Genomic DNA, 21,011 nt, shown 5'->3' on the forward strand with positions numbered 1-21,011 from the left:
AAGGCTTAGAGTGCTGTACATGGAAATAAAACTGAATAAATTCAAACACAAAAGCAAAACTAAAGATCATCATTGGTATGCTATACATTTAAAAACCACCCACAGTAGAAAAAACACCTGTGGGAAAGTTGCCTCTGGGCTAAAGATGTCAATCTTGGAGTTTCCCATGCAACACTGTTACAGGGTGAACCCATTTTACTGTGCCCATGTTTGAAGCAAGGGCAAGAGGGGACCCACTTGTGGCCTTCAATCCAAGGCTCCAATCAAAAAGGGTCCATGGCCATTGAAGTGACAGATGAACAATGTGGCTATTCTCCCAGCCCCTCTGAACAGGCCCATCTATCACTGGGCTCCACAGATTAATTCAATTCATCAGCTCTTTGTCTCCTTGGGCCTCCTAATGCGACCTGATATTGCTCAGGGGAGCTTCATAATAAATGTTTGGATGTGGTCAGGGACCGGCGTTCACGCGACCGAATTAAAACATTACTCTCCCGCTCCCTGCCGCGGTCCTCCAACCTGCCAATCGCAGCAGAATTCCAATTATTGTAATGAGGGCAAAGAGGCAGCCCCCAGGCGAGGGAGGGAGGGATGGTGGTAGATACACAACAAGGGAACATGGGGATTTCAAGATAGTGAAGGAGATCCTTACTCCCCCTTCTGAGAGGACTTTGGGTTGAAGACTTTCACTTCCCAAAAGTGCCATTGTACTTGTAAGCACTTGTTCAAGCTGTACTCACTTTAAAGTCAGCTTCATAAAATTATCCGCACCAAAGTAAAAAAAAAAAAAAAAAAAAAAGAAAAAGCACTAAACATGATCCAACCATTCAACTACAAGAACAATCGTTTAATGTGAACCTAATACATACTTGAACCAAAAACACTGCCACAAACCGAATTTGCTTTCACTCCCACATCTCCCTCCCATTGCACACGCTTTGTCTTTCCCCTTGTACGCCCTTCTGCTGAGAAATTTTCAGACGTGATGGTCCCCAGAGGATGGATGGCTGCCAGCTCCTGTTTTTGCTGGCTGCCTGAACTGTTCCCGCAGGTTTCTAGCCTGACAGGAGTACAATTGATATCTACGGTGCTGGTGGGGCCCCCTTGTGGATTCTATAGCACACTGAAATGGTCAAGGATATTCAGCAACTCTTATTCAGCTACTGTAAACATGGCTACTGTGACATTGCACTGGTGTGATTAGTGATACTGAGTGGGGCAAGCTTAGATAGGCAGAGTTGGTCCCCACCCAGTTACTTATGAAGTTGCAAACTTGGAATAGATAAACACTAGATACTTGTACTGTTAACTGTACATAGAAGAAACTTGACAACTGTCTAACCACAATGCACGACCAATTGGCAAGAAGCCAACCTGCATTAAAGAAATGCATTGCCTCACATCAGTGCAACAGTCAGGGGCTATTCTTAGCCCTTTATTTCAGAAAGCGTTTATACAAAAGTTTAATATTTAGTCAAAAGATCTCGACTGGGTCGGTATCCTAGTCTTCCACCTCTCCAAAAGCATAGGTAGTAGCCTGTGGCAAATGCTCCAGACAAGATCAACAGGACCAAGGGAACAGTGATGACCCATACCCACACGGGAACTCCAGAATTGGAAGAGGAAATGTCTGGGTATTCTGTTCTTTTTCCAAACATCCCCTTACCATAAAGGCCATTAGCTCCAAATGGAGGCTCATCCAGTGTGCTGTGCTGTGAATCCTCAACCATTACAAAAGGTCCAAGAACCTTCTCAGCAAATGTACCTTGAGAAATAAAAGGGAAGCAGAAAGCTACGGTGACAGGTGAAGGATTATTCAGGTGAAGGAGGGCTAAACACATGCTCGTACACTAGTAGTGATCCTGCCAGAGCAACCAACAAATCAAGGGGAGAGCAACAGACTGGGACAACCTACCAGACTGAAAACGGGTTCTCTGTGGACAACTAGAGTCACAGCAGCTACAGATATGGCTCAGAGATGGATCATCCAGAAGCTCCCACCTAGAACATTGGCGGTCCAGTCAGTCATGTTAGGAGATGCAGTATGTAGCAGATTTTAAGGTATTGCACATTGTGTCATCTATAATAAGTCCTCCAAGATTTTCCAACAGCATCAAAAAAAAGGTATCCACACAGCATTGTTACCCATTTTTCTCCTTCGAGTAGAGGCAAGCTTTCATATCTGCGCTGAAGGTCTGGAGATCCCATGCAGCCATATCACAGTGGAAGAAGAGCTGGAGATAAAAGGAATTATTTAATCATGGGCATAAGTACAACAGCAAAAAGTATACAAGACCCACATTCAATTCAGAGCAGTCCTCACATTTTCTCCCAGGGCAAACTTGAAGGCTTGAAAATAAAGGCGGATTTCAGAGGGCTTCCGTCTTGGCAAGAATGTAGAGTTACCTTTTTTGCTTTCAGCGAGGCACCTTGAGAGGGGAAACCAGTGTAAATGCTTCATGTCAAACCTGATTAGAGGGCACTGTAAAATCAGCACCCATTACCAAAAGATTTTTAAAAAGACCCACACCTTGCATTTCAAGAGTGAAAATGCTCATTTGCATCAAGATAATGCTAATGGGGTGAAACTAACCCATCTTCAGAAATCACAGTGTGCCACTGGCTGGAGTGGGAGAGGTCTGGAGATGTTGCCAGCACACAGCGCTGCAAGTAAACCTGCAGAGTTCCAGGGCCTTGCTGCTCCACCTCAGCCCTGATGGAAATCCTGGAGCCCAGTGGGAACACAGTGGATGGAGCAGGCCCACTGAAGTCATCTATCAGACAGGTACAGCACAACCAGATGTACAGGTGCCAACTCCATTCATCACTCAAGTAGCAAGGTAGTTACATTTTACCCATGCAAAGCACTTGCCAAGAGAAACTAGGTGTAAACAAGCATATGGATCTTCAACTCACGGTTCATGAGCTCCATACTGAAGACAAAGTTTTTAGACATTTCCAAGGTCGTCCTCTTGCCAGATCTGTAATTCAGCCAAAAATAATCCACTGCATGCTTTCAATAAATTGTACAAATCAAGACTTCCCCTTCAAGAGCTACTTCATAAAAAAAATAAAATAAAATAAAATTAAAAAAAAACTAAAATCTTGTAACCCACAGGTTATACAGACACTCCACTGACTCCACCACTGGAGGAAGTCCAGGACCTAGCTCATAGGTCAGCTTATTAGTGTACATCACCTTGTCCCCACTGACCTAAAAAACAAACCCACACAACAAAAAGCAAATAGATATCAATTAGTCTTTGGTTAGGAATCATGCACAGAAGTCCATTAGGTGAACAAACCTGTCTCCCGAAATTGCAGTCATGAAGCCAGACAGAAAACAGCAGCATGTTTTCATCAGCAAGGAACCTCAGGGGCAGGCAACTCCCCAGATGAGCTTTAGAAAGCTCCAGGTTCAGGGGCCATTCAAACCCAGGCCTCCATTTAACCACAACTGTATCATCTCCACACTCTAGCACTAAATCCAAGACAAAAGGAAGGAGCCTTGAAAAAAACCCAATCCAATTGCAGTTCCCAACAATATTAAAGCAATTAGCTAAATATAGATGTTCAGATAGTAGCTTAATAATGAAAGACTAGCAATTAAGCATAAAGCATTGTTATACAATTGATCCACTCATTCCCCATGAGTTACTTAGTCTTCACATACAATCTTACTTAAAAGTTTTAAGTCAATTCAAAGGAAAAACAAACTTGATAACTTTATAAATTTTACCTTTTTGTGCCAAGATAAATTCCACAACAAATAAAACCAGAAGACCTTGCATTAAACTCATCATGAAGCAAAGCAGTGACATTGGTACTAGTCTTCTACATTCACTCATGGCATTCAAGACAACCGCACACAACTTTATCAGCTGTCCAATCACTTTAACTCTCAGGACTGAATTTCAATTATCCATTTATCCACACTCCTGAAGATTGACATCAGGTGCTGCAAAGCTGTAGTTAAGGAAACATATTTGACAGTGGCACATTTGGAAAAATGAAATTATTTTGTTTAGCTGCTAAGCATGTTTGGGTAAATGTATTTGTTAGGCAATACCAGAGCTTTTTATTGCTGTGTATTGTAAAGTAAATAAATTTACAAAGGAATAATCCTTTTTGTACGACTGTGTGTGTATGATGTGGCAGGTTAGTCTTTTTGTCCAACAGTAATGGTATACAGTATATGATACACAATTTATAAAAAGCTGTGGTATTTTCTTTAGTAAAGCACCTAAATCTATTATATAAAAATATATATTGTGATTTCACTGATTCAATAACATAGCCAGTTTGGTGTAGTAGAATTTAAAATATATATTCAATGAACATTCTGTTCATTAACAAATACAATTTAATGTGTGTGTTTGTGTATGTGTACTTGACAAATACAGAACACAAGTAAAAAAAATAATAATAATCCATTATACCACAAAAGCAAACAAGGACATGTACTTTTGATCTTATGGGTTTTATTACAGTAGTTTGGCTGTCCTTTAACAGTCTGCAAATTACATGGTTTCATTTTGAAATTCATTCTAGTTTTGGCTTAAGAACTAAAAGCAAGCTAAAAGAAAGCTTTTAGCTGAAAGTGCTTGGTTTTTTATTATAATGATCTACAATGGCACATGTAATACCCTAAAGCATAACAAAATAATAAAATCAATATATTTTTAAAAACAATAAAGCAGACTTGCAAACACAAAGGAAAGAAAGATTTCCCATATGGTTCCATATAACATTAACAGATGCATGCATATTTATGATACGGCTAAAGATAAATTCACCACTTTTGTTTGTGATAGATAGTCACCCATTTGCACAGGCAATGTTGTGCAATTCTTAGATATGGATTAAAACACATCTTTCAGTGTTCTAGAAACACTGAAAGATGTGTCCTTGGCTTGCTCACTGGGGGCTTGGACTCGGACACTTGTAAAGCTGCTTTGTGACAACAACTGTTGTAAAAAGCGCTATATAAATAAATTTTGATTTGATTTTTTATTTGATTGTGTCAATGGAAAATCTCTAGACATCTCTCTGCTGTCCATCTCTTAAAACATACAGTTCCTTTCACACCTCTAACTACACTGAGGTCTTTGGTTTCACATGCATAGCACACTCCACCCAAAAGTTTTGGAGCTATAGATTCCCTTTTTAAAATAATTTGTTCCATATGAACTATTCAATGTACTGCACCATAAATTTTACTAAGGGACAACTTAATACACTCAAGAAATTTTATTACCCCTACTTTGTACATTAGTCATTGGTCTCTTTATTAGGTACATTATCTTACAGATTCCTAAACTGTAACTCATCTTTTGGCATGGCACCCTCTATGCTGTTCCATATCTGCCCACAAGGCCACTGATATCTGGATATTTATAAGCGTATCAGGCCCAACACTGTTACTGCAGCTTTTCCATATGTTAATGTCACGGATGGCCTGAGTGCAGCCCACCACCCACCAAGAGTGATCACTAACCAATTATGGAGAACAGCTAACACAAACTTCTATGCAGTAGATGAGAAACTCGTATTAGACATACTTACAAGGCAGGTCATTCTACAAAGGAGTTGGTGAATGCATAGTGTACAGGTTGTGGCAGAGGTCATCACCAGTGATAGGTAACAATAAGGTTAATAAGATTTCACTACTTTTAGTTTACATACAAAACCAATCGGCAATTACATCAAACTACAATAGCATGGTCAAATTAATGGCAACCTTCCACAATTACACTAGACATCCAAGAGTGCAAGAGAAAAGAACACACAGTAAACAAGCTTTGCAACACAACTGATCAAAAGTGTTAAAAAAAACAGCAACAGGAGCAGTTTGAATGCAAAGCTTAACATGTGTGCGTAAAACCTGAGTATAACATTAACTAAAATTCCTAACTTGTCCTGGCTGTTTTCAGCAATATTACATACCACCCTCAAAATAACTTGGCTTACAGTATATTAAACTAACTATAGATGTGGATTTCTGGCAACCAGTTTTAGGCACTGGGGGTGTATGTGGGGGGCAGGGCAGTTCAAGATGAATGTGCTGTTGCTGGCATCTGATGAGGTTTATATGGTTGAGAGTGTCATGGTCATGCTTCACGTGGGCTCTGTGCTCAGTCATGCTTTTCCACCCCACCATACACCTTACGCAGGCTAGAGTCTAGGAGGAAGTCTACTGACCTTTAGAGACAACGCGCGCGCGCACGCACACACACACACACACACACACACACACACACACACACACACACACACACACACACACGCACACGCGCGCGCACACACGCGCGCGCACACACGCGCGCGCACACACCAGCGCCGCGCACACACGCGCGCCACACACACGCGCGCACACACACGCGCGCACACACACGCGCACACACACACGCGCACACACACGCGCACACACACACACGCGCACACACACACACGCGCACACACACACACGCGCACACACACACACGCACACACACACACACGCACACACATACACACGCACACACATACACACCGCACACAACCACCACACACATACAAGAGATCATGTCAACAGTGCTTACAAAAAACAAAGCAAAATTAAAAAGGACAAAAATAACAAGGGTCTGGTATATAAAGTTAACACATTATAGACTCATAGACAATTGTTTTGTAATAGTGGACAGACCTGTCGATGGGTGTGATGATGAAGGGAATAGTGGAGAGACCTATGGCGGTGGTGGTCCACTTGCGCACATTAAGTGGCCAGCGTGTGGTTCTGCCCAGCAGGTATAGAGACGCAGCGCATATCCGGTTGATGGTGAATCCGGGAATGGCCACAGACGCCAAGGCCTGCCACACAAACGTGTCCACCACTGCCACGCCGACCCGTGCCTTCTTGCCTGGGTTGTCACCATGGACCTTAACACGGTGGAGAGGTTAAACTCAAGTCAGTTTCCTCAAGTGTATATGCACTCATGTCTTTAATGCATTCATTTGGATTAAATTTAGTGCTTATTTGCAATGATTAAGGCCACTTTCTGTAATATGTATTAACATTCAAACTGAATGATAGTTAACAACAACAAAATTCTTCCTGGTAGGATTCATTATTACTCTTTTTCATGTGTGCTGTCTAATAAGTGTAATGTGCATTTTGTGTATAACTGACTGCCTGGTGCCCAGGACCGATTCACAGTTCTGCAAGCCCTCACCAGCGCCGCCTTCTTCCCTTTATCCACTGCGTCGGCCGACACGTATGCTGTGGCAACTGCATAGCTTGCCCACACAATGCCCACGGGCACCAGTGCGCGAAAAGCCTCCCCCCACCTCGTTGGCATAGCCTGTGGGAAGGACAAGGGCCATGCCAGGGTGAGATACGATGGCAATTAAGCCTCTGAATTGCCTGGCTGTTGCGGGGTGCCCAAGAACGGCCTGCGGCGGGTACCAACGCAGCAGGCCCCCGGCGCCTTGTGCTAGCGGCCAATGTGTTAGAAGCATTATTGTAATCTCCATTCTGGCCCTCTGACCACATGACTCCATCCATATTCAGGCTTCATTACAGGTTTGACAGCGTAATGAAAATAATGCTTCGCCAGTGTCTAGCATTGTTGTTTTTTTTTGTTTTGGGGGTGTTTAATGCGATCGCAGGTCTAATGAGAGCGTTTCAGTACTAAAGCTCGGTTTGTGTCAGCAGTGGAAAGAAAATATTTAGCTACCTTGGTGTGGAATAGATTGTGTATATTTAATATGAAGTATTTTTTATTAGTTCAATAGAGCTTAATGTAGTTTGCATACTATTAATTACTATAGATTATTGTCTGCTCTCAAGGGCATCAGGCCATCAATATCAAGTGTATTTTTTATCCCAAAATCTTCAGATCATGTAACTTAAGTTTAAATGAAAGTACAGGTCTTGCCAAATCCACCATTTTTAAAAAGCTTTTATACAGCATCACACCATCCACCTCATACACTGAGGGCATAGTGCAAAACATTGAAATTTAGTTGGGTGGGGGGGATTGGGGGCATGCTCACAGGCAGCTGGCTATGGTATCTTATTTAGAAACACATCAAATTTCAGAGTTAGCCCAGGATAGTAACAAATGATAAGATAAAAGTCAGGGTCATAATGTCTGGTACTCAGTATGAAGGCGACACAGGAACCCGGAAAAAGATCAAGTAACATCAGTGTTTCCAAAATTAAAGGATTTACGGTACTCGAATATAAATAAGAAGGAACTTAAATGACAGCACGAAATATTCTAATCTAATTTAAACCTTGAATATTTGCCGGACTCACGTGTGGTGCGCTGGAAGTGTAGCAAATCATTTTTTCCCGTACATGAAGTAGTTCATTTGGACAAAGTTATTCAACGTAGTTACATAAAGCAACTGCACAAAACGCTGACTTGAAAGCCATAGGTTCTCATAGACGGTGTGTGACTTTGAGACCGTACTTTGCAATGGGCGACACCCACCCCTGAGTTAACTCGCTAGGATTATCTGCCTAGCGAGGTTCCTACGCTGTAGTTACACATAGAAGGTTATGCCTTTGTATAACTTCAACTATCCCAACTTGTGTCTGTCTCGCGATACTAGTACAAATATTATTACATGAAATAACTCTGTTTTCTCATGAAGACAAATGACTCTAGGACATTAATCTAAATCTGTATTACTCCCGAAAATACAGTAATGTGGTTACCTTTTATCTTACATATAAAGTACTTTTATTTATTTACAATTGTTTCGATGTGGTCAATCATAGGGGCTACATTAGCTATAGCTTTTGAACACAAGTTATCTTCATGAAGGTATGACTTAGATGTGGTGCTAACAAAGCTAGCTAGTTAGCTAGTGCAATATTTCATATACTCGAGAACTTTACTCACCTAGGTACCGAACCCATGTGTCGCGATAAATATCAACCTGTTTACATTCGTTTTTAGGTATGGGATCCATCGTTTCCTCTTTACTACATCACCTTACAAAAGGTTAGTTTACAAGGGTACATTGAGTAAAGTTAGGCTGTAATGTACCATCAGTCTACTCCAATGCGCCACATTGTAAAGTAAGGGACTAACTGCAAGTTACTGAATGACATGTGTGGAGAAGCTACTCCTCAGCCACTAGCTACAAAGTTTACAAAGTAAATTTTATTTGAATGCATGTGCATGTTGTAACTAACTGATGTGAAAATATTTAAGTGATATATGTAATTATTACACGTACCTTTCAAAATGACACTGCACCACGCCTTTTAAATGTGAAGCATGAAAAGTGATGTTGAAAGCCTGAAAGGAAAACACTGTCATTCAGACGTGTCAGTCTACACGCATTTTGCATGATAGGCTGAAGTGAGCATACATAACATTGCACTATTCATATTTCCGTAGACTGTTAAAAAAAAGTTTGGGGCAAGTGTTAATATTTTGCTGAAATGCTGATTTGAACTCACAAACCATATGACATTGTTTTATGACTAATATTACTACCATAACAAGCAAACACGTAGTGGACGAATTTGGTCCTTCAGCGAACTTATTGGTCTAGTTTTGACCTTAGTATTTTTGATGGTCCCTTAGTTGTGCTTCGGATTGTCCTTGCCAGATATACCACGCACACTGAATTAAACAGTCCAAAATACTGTTTATTTATTTTAGAACTTTATAAATAATCTATATTAGCATAACCTGTATTCACTGCGAAACAGGCCATCGCTATAACTTTAGTAATATCATTCCATGTGATGTGTGACAATAATTTCCCTTCGCAAAGTTGCAGTGTCTGTTTATCATTTGAGTTCATCCACTAGATTGGATGGATATTTGGTATTCTTCAGATTTGTTGAGCAGATGAATGCCCAATAAGCGCGCGCCATGTAACAGCGTCAGCCAATGAGGAGCTCGCGGAGGGTCATTCCAGAATCACGATGGCCGCCGCCTTGCACTATCGCAGATAGCTAAAACAGCAGTTGATGTTGACGGATTTGGAGTGTACATTGTGTAAAATGGCTTATATTATGCATATTGTATATTTCATATTTATTGCGTCCTTAGGTATTTGTTTATCTGATGACGGTCATGAGATGGAAGAGTTTCTAAAGAGAGAATATTCCTTGTCGAAACCATACCAAGGTAGGTTACCCGGTGTCCTGTAGCTGCTGCTCAGTGTCAAAATAGCCATAATATTAATGCATTATCAAATCAACGCAATTAACTAAGTCTATAAGCTAAATGGTATAAACATAAATGTTTAATTTTGCATGAGGCTAATAACTCATCGGAGAGTCACCTGGATTTAGGGCTTTTATTTATTTTTGCTTTATGCTAAAGAAAAAGCGTAATCTATTTGGAAGATCAAAAGACAGCCTAAGATTAAATTCGCTAACACGCTTAACCCACGTGTATGCGATTTCATCTCTTTCGTTTTGGTCAGGTATCGGAGTGTCTGGATCTTCTTACTGGGAGCTGATGGGTGATTCCATGGTTACCACTGATCAGGTGCGCTTGACACCTGATGTGCAGAGCAAACAGGGGGCAGTGTGGAGCCGCATTGTGAGTATCACTTCTAGTGCTGTCAATTCCAGGTGCCGCGATTAAAAGTCCTCACCAGGATTTTGCTCAGGCTTCCTGGACTGTGTTGATTCCACTAATTTTACCTGGATTGCTAATTAGAAAATCTAGCAAGCTTGAGCAAAATCCTGGTGAGGACTTTTAATCGCGGGCACCTAGAATTGACAGCACTACTTCATACACTATCACTCTAGCATACGGGTGTTGCAGAGTGGAGCTACGTGCAAACGAAGTATAATGCAGTTGTGTTAACGGTTATTTGTTGGCATGTTTATCAGTTGATGTGCGTTACAACTGTCCTTCAGAGAGGGTTAACGTTAGCCATTAGCAGCCAGCCATTTCCAACCGAGAATTAGCAGCTTCATAACATATTAAATATACACTGTGCATTGCATTGTAAAATTTGCAACGTTACAAAACGATTAAATGCCTTTCTAATTGTAGCTAGTCAACTACCCAACAGTCGGAATTTCTCTATAGCATATGTCATTACAAAGTGTCAGTTTGTACAAAACTTTAGTTAACGTTTTAGTAGAATCAATGTGGTTTTATGTTTTATTCTTTCTACGAGACATTACATTTAAACTTTAACATGCCTATTTGTGTCTGCATGCACGATAGCCATGTTATTTAGGCCTACCTAATATTTTAGAATAGGCTTACATTAATTTCCTTCTAAATTACAATAAATGATTGAGTTATCAGAATATATGTCAACACTGTACCTTATTTCGCACACACACGCAGTCACTACCGGTGGGCCCTTGTTTTGGACTGTAGGATTCCGCTGTCTAAATAAGTAAAGGCCGGTGGCGCTTGTACCAGAAGAGACTAAAATGATGTACAATAGTGCTGCCTATCGACGAAAGAGAACGAACCCTAACATCTCCCCATGTTCAGTGCAAACCACTCAACCAGTGAGGTAGCTTTGCTTAGCATGGTAGGCAAGCTTGGTGAGACTCCGGTCATGCTTAATATTCATAATTTAACAAATGGTTGCAGTTTGAAAACGGTTCTTTACTGCGTGTCATGCCAGGAGCACTTCAGTTCGAATGATTCTACAGCAAGATTTAAGAGGAAGATGTGCACTGCTTAGTTATCTGCTTTAAGATAAAATAATTAACCTGTGACTTTCATTACAGTTGTTGGAACTGTAAAAATGAAACCTTGCATACCACAAGGTTTCATTTTTGCCTGGAATGCAAGTAACAGTTATCACTAGAACAGTATTATGTGCTCACTAGATAAAACATTAGACTACAGTGATTTAAAGGTTCTGAGACTTCGAGCCTTCAATGTGTATTTTTTAGAGATATTTAAGCACACAGACTTTGAATATTAGACATTTGACCACTTCAACAGGTTGCACCTGAGCAAGTGCTTTTTCATAGTGATCACACACAGACGACCATATTAAGCTAAGTCAATTGTGATTTTCACCTCAACCGCATTTACAGGGTTGCCAACTTTTCAAGATTGCTTGGAGTGAGATTTGAACCTGGAGGGGGTGGCGAGTGTAAATTGTAGACGGGGGGGGGGGGCGTAAATTGTTACCCGGGCGGAGTGTAAAATGGACACAAATTAAGTATTATATCGCGATCGATCGATCGCCAGTGGTTGGCGCCAGAGCGAACTAGTAACTTATTGAATCATATATATGGATCAGAGGTAAATAAACTAGATTTTTTTTTCGGCGTGAGAAATCGGATGTGTGGCGTGAGAGCGTGTGAAGACAGTCAAATGCGTGTGTCTCACGCTCAATGCGTGAGAGTTGGTAACCCTGCATTTACCCATCTGTGCACTTAACACACACACACACATACACACACACACACACATACATACATACACACTAGTGATTACTAGGGGGCTGTGTTGCACACATGCCCAGAGCGGTGGGTAGCCCTAGCCCAGGGAGCAGTTGGGGTTGGGTGCCTTGTTCAAGGGCACCTCAGTCATGGCCTCAGGCCTGGAAATTGAAGAATCAAACCCAAGACCCTCGGTCACAAGACCAGTTCCCTAACCACCAGACCGTGACTGCCCTCGTATTAATGTGATATTTGTTGAAAATGTATCTGAAAGTTGTTTGTGTGTGTGTGTGTGTGTGTGTGTGTGTGTGGTGTGTGTGTGTGTGTGTGTGTGTGTGTGTACGCCACCCATGTGCGCAATGTGTGGACAGCCATGTAACCTAAAAGACTGGGAGCTGCAGGTGCACTTTAAGATCCATGGTCAAGGGAAGAAGAACCTTAACGGGGACGGTCTGGCAGTGTGGTACACTAAAGAACGTATGCAAAAAGGTAAACACAAACAAACACCTGGTCTGTGACTGTGTCATTAGACCATCTCTAAACATGCTGCACTGCTGTTGTCACAGGTCCTGTGTTTGGCAATAAAGATTTCTTCACTGGATTAGGAGTGTTTATAGATACTTACCTAATGAGGAAAAGCATATAGAGGTATGACCAGTTATGCATTTATATGCTCTCTGTTATATTTTCTGCTAGGCTACAGAGTATACCATTTATAATGCAGGTTATAAAATTAGCATTTATTGTTTGATCAGTAGAGAAATAACATTAGCTTGGGGATATGGCAATGTTTTGGTTCCATTTCCTACCCAACACACAGATTCCCCTTTTAAATGTCATTTGAATAGCAATGATTTTAGTGGAAATTCTGGTTCATTTAATAATTGAATAATAATTGATAATAAACTTTATAAATAGAGTGAATCAGACTTGGTGTGGTTAGAGGTGTTTAAAGTGTTGTCAACTGTTTTATGCTTCCATCTGGAGCTAGGCCCAGAAGAAGAGGTACACCCCACGAACCCAGGTACCCTAGACTCTAGCGCAAACCCATGTCTCTCCAATATTGCTTGCTGTTAATGTGCTCTTACTCAAGCTATCAGCTTTACTGCACTTCACAAGCATGCTGTTCGCTCATCTGAATTGCACAGCATTGATCTCAAGTGGCTATTTTTCATTCTTTGTTAATTACATCTGTTTATGGTTTGATTAATTCTAGCACTTATGTTGGGCTATTAGAATCACATGCATGATATGGTATACTAAGATTACACTATTTGATTGCACGCTGTGTGCATGACAACTTGGGTAACATCCAGTTTCATAACAGCCGCGATTAATCCTACCAGCTTCAGAGCAACACACCAAGTAACATTTGTTGCACTTTACCACCTCAAACCTTGCTCCAGACCCAACCTGCCATTTCCATCGCTCCCCCTCCCCTGCCCGCTGCCTGTCTGTCGTACTTCATGGGCTTTTGTGTTTCCTCAGAGGATTTTCCCTTACGTGCTGGCGATGGTGGGGAACGGCACAATTGGCTATGACCACGAGCGAGATGGCCGGCTCACCGAGCTGGGCGGCTGCAGCGCCATGTTGCGCAACTTGAAGCATGACACCTTCCTCTTCATCAGATACGCCCGCTACCGACTCACGGTGAGCAAGGTCTACACACCTTGAGTTGGCCGATTCAGGGTGCACATGAACTGAGAACCACAAGGGCTGACATGATTCCTATAAGCTACGAGACCTCGATACACTTCGGTGTGGATTGGTCTTTCTGTCTGAGTGAAGACAGCACACCTACACTCCAGTTGTAGCAGGTGTGTTGTTCACTAGATTGTGTCCTGCTGCTGGTGCCATCTCTCTGTAGATCATGATCGATATCGATGGGCAGCATGAATGGAGAGACTGCCTGGATATACCAGGTGTCCGGCTGCCACGGGGCTACTACTTTGGTGCCTCCGCCCTCACCGGAGACCTTTCAGGTAATGGCCACTTCCTAAAGTTCTCTCCATCTGCACCTCTGCCAGATCTAGCACAGTCAGAGTTTTGCAGCACATCTGTTATGTAAACCAATATGCTTTTTGGCAGACAATCATGACCTAATCTCTATGAAGCTGTACCAGCTGACTCTGCTGCGGAGTAAGCAAGAGGAAGAGGAGGACAAAGAGGTGACAATTCCGAGTGTGGACAACATGGAGCTACTCAGGTGTAAGGCATCCATGTCATCCTGTGTGCTGCTCAGCATTTAGCTCAGCAGAGCCTTCACAAAGACTCCCATGCTCCCCGGAAGTGCATTTTCATGGTGGTTGATATGTGGATCAAAATTATAAACAAAACCTTCATTTTTTTTCTCTCTCTCTCTCTCTCTCTCTCTCTCAGATGACTATGAATCTGAGGGGATGAGCAGCGTCAGTATCTTCTTCACTGTCTTGTTCTCCATGCTTGGCCTGTTCCTGCTCATCGTGGTGGGGCTCGTGGTCTACAGCCACTGGAACGAAAGCAAACGCAAGCGATTCTACTGAGAGCCCCGCCCCTCTGGCTCCCCTACACCCCTGCCCCGCCCCTTTCTGCAGCACCTTGCGGCACCTACCGAACATCTGTGGTTTTGAGCTGGTGACTCAGTCCTCTGGTCTGCTAGGCCAGCCAGCCCCCCGGGACCCTCTTTAGTGCCCAGTGAGCAAAACGATTTGGAAACAGGATGGGAATGATGGGAAATACTAAAATGAGAGGTGAAGCCAGGTCAATGAGGTCTCCATAGAAACACAGTAGGAGAGAGGTTTTAAACACTTAAACAGAGCAGTGTGGTAATGTAATGTATTGGAGTGAGTTATGCCTGTTAGACTCCAAACCAGCAGGGCCTTCTAAGTATTTCAGTATGAAATTATAAATTTATACTTTTCTTTTCATTCAAAAATCAAGTTGCGATGAACAAGAACCACGGATTTGGAGCACTGCCTTTAATGAGACTGCCAAATGTGTCTTTTCTTTTTACCAATGTACAAAGGTCAAGGTACCTGCACCAGAGTCTACATGTGATGGCACTGACCGTTGTCAACTGAACTTCTGGTTTTATTATTTATGAGGTGGTGTATCCTCAGCTGGACTGTGAATTTTAAGCTTTTATGTGCATACACACTAATCATATATTGTATATATAACAAACATTTATTAATAATTGTATGGAATTGTATGCTCCTAACCTTAGAAAATATAGGTTTTGTGAATTTTTAAAAAGGTGATAAATCAGATCATATTCAACTTGTTTCCACTTGCATCATTCTATAGATATGCATGAAACAGCCATTAATGTTGGCTTCATAAATAAAGGTAACATTTCCGTTAATTATCTGAATGTGTGTAAAATTTTGGATTGTGCATGTTGTAGTATGTCACTGACAGCAGGTGGTGCTGTTGCCCATGCTCTCACAGACCTTAAACTCTGCCCTGCCTGTCCTTGCTTTACTGAGAAACCGCCTACCCCAAATCCAAATGGGCAAAAGCACATTGCACTCCTCATGTCCATTTGCATCTCTTTCAGGTAATGGCAGCTTTGGAATGCTGACCTTTTTCTCCACTCAAATTCAGTGCATCCCAGCTTCTGGATTTTACAACTGTAAAATATCACTTTGAAAAAAAAATATTTTTGTCTGTCTATTGGCTTGTTTTATGTGTTTAAATGCATGCTGAAAAGACTCACTGGTGGTCACTTTACTAAGGCACTGAAATGCCAGCATCACATCACGCCAACTCCCACAATGCACCTCACAGGTACCAGTCCAACATGCATACCATCAGATCCAGGCTCATTTCCTTATCCAAAGTAAACTATGGGTAAAAAATACAAATCTCATTTCTATTGTATATTATATAGCAGAATATCTATAAAAAAAGGACCCTCCTTGGAAGCGGTTCTCTCTAGAAGCACTCGTCCCACCACTGCTGAGGGCATGCGTACCAACACTTCTAACCCACCACTGCAGAGGGCATGCGTACCAACACTTCTAACCCCGCCACTGCAGAGGGCATGCGTACCAACACTTCTAACCCACCACTGCAGAGGGCATGCGTACCAACACTTCTAACCCACCACTGCAGAGGGCATGCGTACCAACACTTCTAACCCACCACTGCAGAGGGCATGCGTACCAACACTTCTAACCCACCACTGCAGAGGGCATGCGTACCAACACTTCTAACCCACCACTGCAGAGGGCATGCGTACCAACACTTCTAACCCGCCACTGCAGAGGGCATGCGTACCAACACTTCTAACCCGCCACTGCAGAGGGCATGCGTACCAACACTTCTAACCCACCACTGCAGAGGGCATGCGTACCAACACTTCTAACCCACCACTGCAGAGGGCATGCGTACCAACACTTCTAACCCACCACTGCAGAGGGCATGCGTACCAACACTTCTAACCCGCCACTGCAGAGGGCATGCGTACCAACACTTCTAACCCACCACTGCAGAGGGCATGCGTACCAACACTTCTAACCCACCACTGCAGAGGGCATGCGTACCAACACTTCTAACCCGCCACTGCAGAGGGCATGCGTACCAACACTTCTAACCCGCCACTGCAGAGGGCATGCGTACCAACACTTCTAACCCGCCACTGCAGAGGGCATGCGTACCAACACTTCTAACCCGCCACTGCAGAGGGCATGCGTACCAACACTTCTAACCCACCACTGCAGAGGGCATGCGTACCAACACTTCTAACCCACCACTGCAGAGGGCATGCGTACCAACACTTCTAACCCACCACTGCAGAGGGCATGCGTACCAACACTTCTAACCCGCCACTGCAGAGGGCATGCGTACCAACACTTCTAACCCACCACTGCAGAGGGCATGCGTACCAACACTTCTAACCCACCACTGCAGAGGGCATGCGTACCAACACTTCTAACCCACCACTGCAGAGGGCATGCGTACCAACACTTCTAACCCACCACTGCAGAGGGCATGCGTACCAACACTTCTAACCCACCACTGCAGAGGGCATGCGTACCAACACTTCTAACCCACCACTGCAGAGGGCATGCGTACCAACACTTCTAACCCACCACTGCAGAGGGCATGCGTACCAACACTTCTAACCCACCACTGCAGAGGGCATGCGTACCAACACTTCTAACCCACCACTGCAGAGGGCATGCGTACCAACACTTCTAACCCACTGCAGAGGGCATGCGTACCAACACTTCTAAGACCCAACCCACTGCAGAGGGCATGCGTACCAACACTTCTAACCCACCACTGCAGAGGGCATGCGTACCAACACTTCTAACCCACCACTGCAGAGGGCATGCGTACCAACACTTCTAACCCGCCACTGCAGAGGGCATGCGTACCAACACTTCTAACCCACCACTGCTGAGGGCATGCGTACCAACACTTCTAACCCACCACTGCAGAGGGCATGCGTACCAACACTTCTAACCCACCACTGCAGAGGGCATGCGTACCAACACTTCTAACCCACCACTGCAGAGGGCATGCGTACCAAACACTTCTAACCCACCACTGCAGAGGGCATGCGTACCAACACTTCTAACCCACCACTGCAGAGGGCATGCGTACCAACACTTCTAACCCACCACTGCAGAGGGCATGCGTACCAACACTTCTAACCCACCACTGCAGAGGGCATGCGTACCAACACTTCTAACCCACCACTGCAGAGGGCATGCGTACCAACACTTCTAACCCACCACTGCAGAGGGCATGCGTACCAACACTTCTAACCCACCACTGCAGAGGGCATGCGTACCAACACTTCTAACCCCCACTGCAGAGGGCATGCGTACCAACACTTCTAACCCACCACTGCAGAGGGCATGCGTACCAACACTTCTAACCCACCACTGCAGAGGGCATGCGTACCAACACTTCTAACCCAGCCACTGCAGAGGGCATGCGTACCAACACTTCTAACCCGCCACTGCAGAGGGCATGCGTACCAACACTTCTAACCCGCCACTGCAGAGGGCATGCGTACCAACACTTCTAACCCACCACTGCAGAGGGCATGCGTACCAACACTTCTAACCCACCACTGCAGAGGGCATGCGTACCAACACTTCTAACCCGCCACTGCAGAGGGCATGCGTACCAACACTTCTAACCCGCCACTGCAGAGGGCATGCGTACCAACACTTCTAACCCACCACTGCAGAGGGCATGCGTACCAACACTTCTAACCCGCCACTGCAGAGGGCATGCGTACCAACACTTCTAACCCACCACTGCAGAGGGCATGCGTACCAACACTTCTAACCCGCCACTGCAGAGGGCATGCGTACCAACACTTCTAACCCACCACTGCAGAGGGCATGCGTACCAACACTTCTAACCCACCACTGCAGAGGGCATGCGTACCAACACTTCTAACCCACCACTGCAGAGGGCATGCGTACCAACACTTCTAACCCACCACTGCAGAGGGCATGCGTACCAACACTTCTAACCCACCACTGCAGAGGGCATGCGTACCAACACTTCTAACCCGCCACTGCAGAGGGCATGCGTACCAACACTTCTAACCCACCACTGCAGAGGGCATGCGTACCAACACTTCTAACCCGCCACTGCAGAGGGCATGCGTACCAACACTTCTAACCCGCCACTGCAGAGGGCATGCGTACCAACACTTCTAACCCACCACTGCAGAGGGCATGCGTACCAACACTTCTAACCCACCACTGCAGAGGGCATGCGTACCAACACTTCTAACCCACCACTGCAGAGGGCATGCGTACCAACACTTCTAACCCACCACTGCAGAGGGCATGCGTACCAACACTTCTAACCCACCACTGCAGAGGGCATGCGTACCAACACTTCTAACCCACCACTGCAGAGGGCATGCGTACCAACACTTCTAACCCGCCACTGCAGAGGGCATGCGTACCAACACTTCTAACCCACCACTGCAGAGGGCATGCGTACCAACACTTCTAACCCACCACTGCAGAGGGCATGCGTACCAACACTTCTAACCCACCACTGCTGAGGGCATGCGTACCAACACTTCTAACCCACCACTGCAGAGGGCATGCGTACCAACACTTCTAACCCGCCACTGCAGAGGGCATGCGTACCAACACTTCTAACCCACCACTGCAGAGGGCATGCGTACCAACACTTCTAACCCACCACTGCAGAGGGCATGCGTACCAACACTTCTAACCCGCCACTGCAGAGGGCATGCGTACCAACACTTCTAACCCACCACTGCAGAGGGCATGCGTACCAACACTTCTAACCCACCACTGCAGAGGGCATGCGTACCAACACTTCTAACCCACCACTGCAGAGGGCATGCGTACCAACACTTCTAACCCGCCACTGCAGAGGGCATGCGTACCAACACTTCTAACCCACCACTGCAGAGGGCATGCGTACCAACACTTCTAACCCACCACTGCAGAGGGCATGCGTACCAACACTTCTAACCCACCACTGCTGAGGGCATGCGTACCAACACTTCTAACCCACCACTGCAGAGGGCATGCGTACCAACACTTCTAACCCGCCACTGCAGAGGGCATGCGTACCAACACTTCTAACCCACCACTGCAGAGGGCATGCGTACCAACACTTCTAACCCACCACTGCAGAGGGCATGCGTACCAACACTTCTAACCCGCCACTGCAGAGGGCATGCGTACCAACACTTCTAACCCACCACTGCAGAGGGCATGCGTACCAACACTTCTAACCCACCACTGCAGAGGGCATGCGTACCAACACTTCTAACCCACCACTGCAGAGGGCATGCGTACCAACACTTCTAACCCGCCACTGCAGAGGGCATGCGTACCAACACTTCTAACCCACCACTGCAGAGGGCATGCGTACCAACACTTCTAACCCACCACTGCTGAGGGCATGCGTACCAACACTTCTAACCCACCACTGCAGAGGGCATGCGTACCAACACTTCTAACCCGCCACTGCAGAGGGCATGCGTACCAACACTTCTAACCCGCCACTGCAGAGGGCATGCGTACCAACACTTCTAACCCACCACTGCAGAGGGCATGCGTACCAACACTTCTAACCCGCCACTGCAGAGGGCATGCGTACCAACACTTCTAACCCACCACTGCAGAGGGCATGCGTACCAACACTTCTAACCCGCCACTGCAGAGGGCATGCGTACCAACACTTCTAACCCACCACTGCAGAGGGCATGCGTACCAACACTTCTAACCCACCACTGCAGAGGGCATGCGTACCAACACTTCTAACCCGCCACTGCAGAGGGCATGCGTACCAACACTTCTAACCCACCACTGCAGAGGGCATGCGTACCAACACTTCTAACCCACCACTGCAGAGGGCATGCGTACCAACACTTCTAACCCGCCACTGCAGAGGGCATGCGTACCAACACTTCTAACCCACCACTGCAGAGGGCATGCGTACCAACACTTCTAACCCACCACTGCAGAGGGCATGCGTACCAACACTTCTAACCCACCACTGCAGAGGGCATGCGTACCAACACTTCTAACCCGCCACTGCAGAGGGCATGCGTACCAACACTTCTAACCCACCACTGCAGAGGGCATGCGTACCAACACTTCTAACCCGCCACTGCAGAGGGCATGCG

At 44.9% G+C, this 21,011-nt stretch overlaps 3 protein-coding genes across 3 annotated transcripts; 1 reads left to right on the forward strand and 2 right to left on the reverse strand.

Moving 5' to 3' along the window:
* Positions 1–1,463: 1,463 nt before the first annotated feature.
* On the reverse strand, positions 1,464–3,447 carry LOC143519743 (zona pellucida sperm-binding protein 3). Its single transcript, XM_077013494.1, has 8 exons — positions 3,436–3,447; positions 3,117–3,214; positions 2,917–2,981; positions 2,594–2,774; positions 2,324–2,429; positions 2,146–2,234; positions 1,916–2,001; positions 1,464–1,765 (listed from the first exon to the last, which is right to left on the reverse strand). Exons 1-8 carry the CDS (start codon positions 3,445–3,447, stop codon positions 1,464–1,466), a joined length of 939 nt encoding a protein of 312 aa, XP_076869609.1.
* Positions 3,343–9,088, reverse strand: mtfp1 (mitochondrial fission process 1). Its single transcript, XM_077012000.1, is given in 6 exon segments — positions 3,343–3,481; positions 3,740–6,201; positions 6,686–6,918; positions 7,212–7,322; positions 7,324–7,340; positions 8,892–9,088. Coding segments are annotated over 5 exon segments (498 nt in total). The 5' UTR covers positions 8,962–9,088; the 3' UTR covers positions 3,343–3,481; positions 3,740–6,134.
* Positions 9,089–9,916: 828 nt separating this feature from the next.
* lman2la (lectin, mannose-binding 2-like a) lies at positions 9,917–15,725 on the forward strand. Its single transcript, XM_077011999.1, is given in 10 exon segments — positions 9,917–10,136; positions 10,438–10,556; positions 12,754–12,871; positions 12,949–13,002; positions 13,005–13,030; positions 13,374–13,406; positions 13,871–14,032; positions 14,250–14,364; positions 14,471–14,590; positions 14,762–15,725. Coding segments are annotated over 10 exon segments (1,050 nt in total). The 5' UTR covers positions 9,917–9,976; the 3' UTR covers positions 14,905–15,725.
* The last annotated feature ends 5,286 nt before the right edge of the window (positions 15,726–21,011 follow it).

Source organism: Brachyhypopomus gauderio, chromosome 7 (assembly GCF_052324685.1).
Source record: "Brachyhypopomus gauderio isolate BG-103 chromosome 7, BGAUD_0.2, whole genome shotgun sequence".
In the NCBI taxonomy this organism is placed as follows: Eukaryota; Metazoa; Chordata; class Actinopteri; order Gymnotiformes; family Hypopomidae; genus Brachyhypopomus; species Brachyhypopomus gauderio.